This window comes from Nannospalax galili, unplaced genomic scaffold, assembly GCF_000622305.1.
Source record: "Nannospalax galili isolate Female #2095 unplaced genomic scaffold, S.galili_v1.0 scaffold53, whole genome shotgun sequence".
NCBI classification, from domain to species: domain Eukaryota; kingdom Metazoa; phylum Chordata; class Mammalia; order Rodentia; family Spalacidae; genus Nannospalax; species Nannospalax galili.
In genome coordinates, this window is record NW_008332852.1 from 743,982 (window position 1) to 749,981 (window position 6,000).

Genomic DNA, 6,000 nt, shown 5'->3' on the forward strand with positions numbered 1-6,000 from the left:
TAAAGTGATGTATTTTGTATGTGAAAACTAACAGTTGTGATATCCAGAGGGTTATTTATGATTGTGTTCACCAAAAGGGGTTTGAGATATTAAACAATCAACTAAAATATTTTTGAGTAAGTGGCTTGTGGTTGCCCCTTTGGGGAATGCTGTGTGCTAATCCAGAGCACAGCACATTGTGTACTGGACACAAGGCTGCATAGATATCCTGGCAAATTCTTGAAGACATGATGACGGTGATGGAAACCATCATCATGGTTTCTATCACCATCAATTATTCTTGGAAGACCAAATGATCCCTGTGTGTACAGCAGGTACCCTGGTACTACACAGAAGAGAATGCTCATGACATCAGCTTTGGGAATGAGGGCTGCATCCAGCTCCCTAGAGTTCATAATCAGATATCAAAAACATACAGGTTGCTATGGTAACAGTAACAAGGAAAAAAAAGCAGGTATGTTTGTGGATAGAAAATTGTGTCTCTTTCTAAATGTGGGAGACAGGTTACATGTTTGTGACTGTGATCTATTCCACCAGTTTAGAGAACAAATTGAAGTCTAAATACTCAAATGCCCTGAGATTGAAGCAGACTTCATGCTAGCTGCCCACTTATGAGTATAAAAGAGAGCGATTTTTGTTAACACCCTTTGATTCTTGATGGGTCTTGTAAGTTAGAGGACCAAGGCAAGCAGAGCATTACATTCAACATCACAACCTGCTTGACAGACAACTGGTATTACAACATCTACCTGCCCCATCATCCAACAAACAAAAATGGTAAATGATCAAAAACATTACAAGCTACCTTACCAACTCTGTTTAAGAAAATATTGAGAAGCTGGGGAGATGGCTTAGTGGGTGTGTTGGCTAATCTTTGTTGTCAATTTGACCCATGTGGGAAGAGGACTCCTCAGCTGAAGAATTTCCTCCATCAGATTGGCCTGTATTGATATCTATGAGGCATCTCCTTGATTGCTAATTGATGTAGAAGGGCCCAGCCTACTGTGAGTGGTGCCATCCCTGGGCAGGTATCCCTGGGCTGCATAGAGAAGGTTGCTGAGTGAGAGCCTGGGTGCAAGGCAGTAAGCAGCACTCTTCTATGGTCTCTGTGTCAGTTCCTTCCCAGGGCTCTTGTCCTGGCTTTTCTCAATGATGAACTGTAATCTCCAAACCAAATAGATCCTTTCCTTCCCTAAGTTGCTCTTGGTCAGTGTTTTATCACAGCAACAGAGAAGTGAACTAGAATAGCGGATAAGAGCACTTGCTGTGCAAGTATGAGGATCCAATTTCGAATCCCCAGAACCCACATAAAAAGCTGATGGTAGCACATAAGCACCTACAACCACAACACTGGAAATGGGGGACAGAGGAAGGAAGCTTACTAGGGCTTGTGGCTGCCAGCCTAGCTCCAGGTTCAACAAGAGACTGTTTCAAGGTGGTAAGACAGAGTGATATAGCAGACCATGTGATATCCTCTTTTGGCTTCCCTGTGCATGCATGGGCTACACACAGACACACACACGTGAAAACGTAGAGTTTTTACTTCACCAATAAGATCTCAGGGCTGACAAATATGTGGTTCTGGCACAGTATCGCTATAACTAAGTCACAGGTGAGACCCCTGTTTAATCTTCAACGCCATTTGTTGTTGCAGGCCTATTATGCCATACTCCTCAACAAGGGCCGACTGGAAGTGCATCTGTCCTCAGGGATGCGGACAATGAGGAAAATTGTCGTCAGACCAGAGCCAAGTCTGTTTCATGATGGGAGAGAACATTCTGTTCATGTGGAAAGAACTAGAGGGTAACTAGCAGTAGAGCACTTAACCGTTATTGTAACTGGCATAAACTTCCTTTGCTGGCATGGGTTTTTGTCTGAATCTTCCTGTGTGGACGGACTACCAGTGCCAAAGTTAGAGAGTGGATTTCTTTTCCCTCCTTGTATTCATGTTTGGCAAACCTTATCTGCAAGGGACTGAGGAATTTTACTCAGCATTTTTTCTGTGCACTGCTCCTCCTCCGTCTCTGGAATATCTAAATGTGTCTTCTCAAGCTATAGATAAGAGAGCTCCTCGTTCTGCCTCTCTCAGCCTCCTCTCTGATAAGGTTTGTGCATAGTGAAATGCACAGAATGGCTCAGTGTGAGCCATCCGCTTTGGCAGCTGCTTCTTCAGTCAGGTTCCAAACCAGTTATGGCAGCTGCTTATAAACCTGTCACTGATACTACCGGGCATGACATTAGCTGTAGGACCCACTGAGCCTCTTATGAGTATCTTTCCTCCCTGTCTCCTCTCCATAAGATTTACAGGGTCCTTGCAGTACTTCCTGAGAGAACTGGGTCAAAGGGAAATGGAGGATGCTGGTAATCCATTAATGGAGGCCACCTGTCTGCAGATCTCCAAGAACACGTGCCCAAATCCCCAAGATGGAATTGTCCTTAAAAACACACAAATTGATTTCTTATTTATGCACAATGCTTTGTACTTTACTTTATCTGGAAAAGTCATCTGTACTCATCAAAACACTACACAACAATTCAGAGAGGTAATTAGTTCAGAAGGGCAATTAGAGGAAAAGAAAACAGAAGCCCAGAGACTTTGGGGGCCTCAGACCTCCAAACCAGCAATCCATTTATTAAACTGAAGACAGACAAAAGAACTGGAAATCAAATCTGATGAACCCTCAAAACACAGCGAACACTTGTAAACACAGCAACAAAAGTGTGACCATGGAGCAATGGTTCACATAAACAGCTGTTGTCTACAGTGAAGATGTACATTTTCTAATTATCCTCTTGTGCAGGTACTAGTTTAGATAAGTAATGAGGAGTTCTTGTTTTCTAAGTAAATAATCAAGCTTTCTTTGGTTCATTTTGTTATGATGTAGAGCACTGGCTTGGGGGCTGAATCAATACTGAGCATGCCTGCTGTCTACCACCCAAGACATTTAGAAACCATGATTAAGACAAACGAGGGGTCAGTATTTGGACAAACTCAGAACTTTTACTAATCCATAGCCAGATATTGTAGTCAGGGTGTCTGAGGAGAAAAACAAATTGAATTTTCTTGTTTAAACCTTGGGGAGTGCTTTAGAATAGCAAATTGCATGACTCTAGCCTAGATCTTAAAGCACTGGCCAAACTTTAGCCCTTCTGATTGTGGGAAGGACATTTTACAAGTCCGTATATCGCAAAGTATTTCTGCAAACAAATTCAGATTTAAAAATTATAAGTGACCAAAACTCACCCAAAATATGTTATTTTCAGGAGAAAGAATTGGGAAATTCCTAAACATGCTACCACATTGTACTAAGGTGTCCTTTTAACAGGTGTTTCTTCAACAAGGGTATTTTATTATGCCAGCTTCACAGCTGTTGGCCATCAATCCAACCTTTATTTGATCAAGCTCCTTGTACAATACATCCCTGAAAACTGGTCATTCAGTTAATTGGCTATATAAACAAACAGTTTTGCCATTCACTGTTAATTACAAGATGATGTGTCAGACATAGGACTGTGTAGTCACCTAACTCTGTGCCAAAACAGGAAGACATTTGCTACTGTGTCCTCCTCAGCACTCTGAGGTCAAAATGCAACCATTGTCTACTCTATGAGCAAAGACATGAAGCTGACTAGCCAGGTCACTGATGACAGAATGAACTTCACGCAAAAGCATCACAGTTCTTTATATACCAATTCTAAGGCGTGCACTGGGTCAAGTCCTGGGCCAAGATTGTTTTTTGATCGTCTTAAATGTATGTGAGACGTGCATTCATAGCCTTTCATCCCAGAACAGAAAATATTAGTAACTTGCCTCAAACTACATAATAAACAACAGTCAGGTTTAAAATCCAGTTTTACGTAATTTAAATTTTCTGTGTTTGGCTTGCTATTTATTCTTACCTATTTGGGAGCTTAAAAGATTTATATTACTATGTATTGATTATGATAAACTATTAATAATTTAGAAATGTTCGCTTTCCCTCAACATTTTTCAGATGACAAATGCTAATCATTTCTTTCCCTAAAACCCAGAATAATATGGTAACTGTAGTGCCACCCAGTAAATTATTAGGATTTTTTACCAAATTGTGGGACAAATTTTTCATGACTGACCTCCACCTCTTTCTAAACCCCCCCTTCCTCATTCTCTCATTTTTCTGCCTCTTCTTTTGAAAAACAAAATCTCACTTCATTTTCTTCTCTAACCCTTGCCTTTCATGACTGTCTTGATTTTGATCTTTCTCCTCTAGTCTACCCCCTTGGCCATCAGTGTGCTGACTGAACAAAAACTTATCAACATCTGAAATAGTTCCTTAGGCAATTAGGACAGACAGCTAGGTTGAGCTCTTTCTGAAAGCGTGCCACACACAGATACAGAAGACAGCCAAAGACCAGGGGTTACATCAGATAATAAAGGAGTAACTTAGGATTTCCAGAGACCATGATTTGGACACTGTAATCGACATATTTTCTTTTGTTTTGTTTAGTCAATTTTGCGACAGGGTCTGACTGTAGCCCTAGCTGACCTGGAACTCACCATGTAGATCAGGCTGGCCTCCATCTCACAGAGATCCATCTGTCTCTGCCTCCCAAGCACTGGGATTAATGACATGCATTATCATGCCTGACTTCATATATTTTCGTTCTTACCATTCAAATTTTGTTAAATTAAAAAAAATGGATTTTATTTGTCATACAAATTACAAATGTCAAGGAACTTCTAATTAATATCTTCTACATATATAATTGGTGATGACTTGAAAAAAAGTCTTGGGCCAATTTCTCAAACAAGAAAGGAAAAAAGTACAAGAAATAAAATATGGGGGCTGGAGATAGGGTTAGGTAGTCAAGAGCACTGGCTACTCTTGCAGAGTTCCATTCCCGGCACCCACATGGTGGCTAACAACCATCCACAACTCCAGTTCCTGGGAATCCAACGCCCTCTTCTGACCTCTGCAGGCATTGCAGGACCCAGGTATACTTACATTCATGCAGGCAATACACTCATACACATAAAATAATAAGTAAAATATCTTAAAATAAAATATTTAATTATGAAACTCTGAAAATCAGCCACTGAAATTATGAAAGAGGATAAACAGTTGACCTACCACAATACTAATAGGTGATGCAGTGTTTATTATTTTTCATAGTCTGTCAGTTAAAAGTTATAAACTAAAACTAAAACTGAAATCACACCAGCATGGATATGTCGATAATGTCCTTCTCTAAGGAAAAAAAAAAAAAAAAAAAACTGAACCAATTATTTAGATTTAATGCTTCTTGAATGTAAAATGGAAGAAAAATTCAGCTGCAGTCTTCTAACAATGCCCTTATTATGTAACACAGCCTCAGGGCAAACTCTTAATTAATGTATTCCACTGTTTGATGTAGGTATTTTATCTCCATTTTATAAATGAATGAAATGAAACTAAGAATGATTAAATAACTTGCCCAAGGTCACACTAAGAAGACTCCACACTAATACTGAATTCCAATCTGGTTTTCCTGAAAGCATAAATTCATTCTGCACCTCTACCCTGGTATCCAATAGAGAGGACTACTGTTGTGATTCTCAGATTGAAAGAGACATTGGGAGAATCCACCTTAGAAAGAAACGGGAGTCTGGCTCTGTAACACTCTCATCAAGATCAGAGATTTACTCTCTTTGGACATTATTTAGTAGTGGCTTAAATCCCTGACTAAAATTCTTAGGAGCGTGCTTACCTGGCAGGGGCGATACCATGGTCACGAAGGTGGTTTTCCCAGGGTGAGGCTCATCCATTGCACTTCAGATGTGCTGACCCCAGTGATTTCCCCAAATGTGGCAAAGTTGACTGCATAAATCTCTGGTAGTAGGGGACTGTGTTTGCACTCTCCCCTGTACAAAAATAGATAGATGATAGATGATAGGTAGATAGATAGATAGATAGATAGATAGATAGATAGATAGATAGGTGATTGATAGATAGATAGATAGATAGATAGATAGATAGATGA

At 40.1% G+C, this 6,000-nt stretch overlaps 1 protein-coding gene and 1 non-coding gene across 4 annotated transcripts in view; both read left to right on the forward strand.

Moving 5' to 3' along the window:
- Positions 1-6,000, forward strand: part of Lama2 (laminin subunit alpha 2) — a 679,163-nt gene that overhangs the window by 650,415 nt on the left and 22,748 nt on the right. For all 3 annotated transcript variants that reach the window (XM_008827821.3, XM_029560968.1, XM_029560969.1), the window contains one exon: positions 1,655-1,803. In XM_008827821.3, the coding sequence (XP_008826043.1) occupies positions 1,655-1,803 (149 nt within the window). The remainder of the gene's footprint in view (positions 1-1,654; positions 1,804-6,000) is intronic.
- LOC115069405 lies at positions 5,720-5,884 on the forward strand. The gene has a single exon (XR_003848683.1). It is a non-coding gene; the product is annotated as a U1 spliceosomal RNA (small nuclear RNA).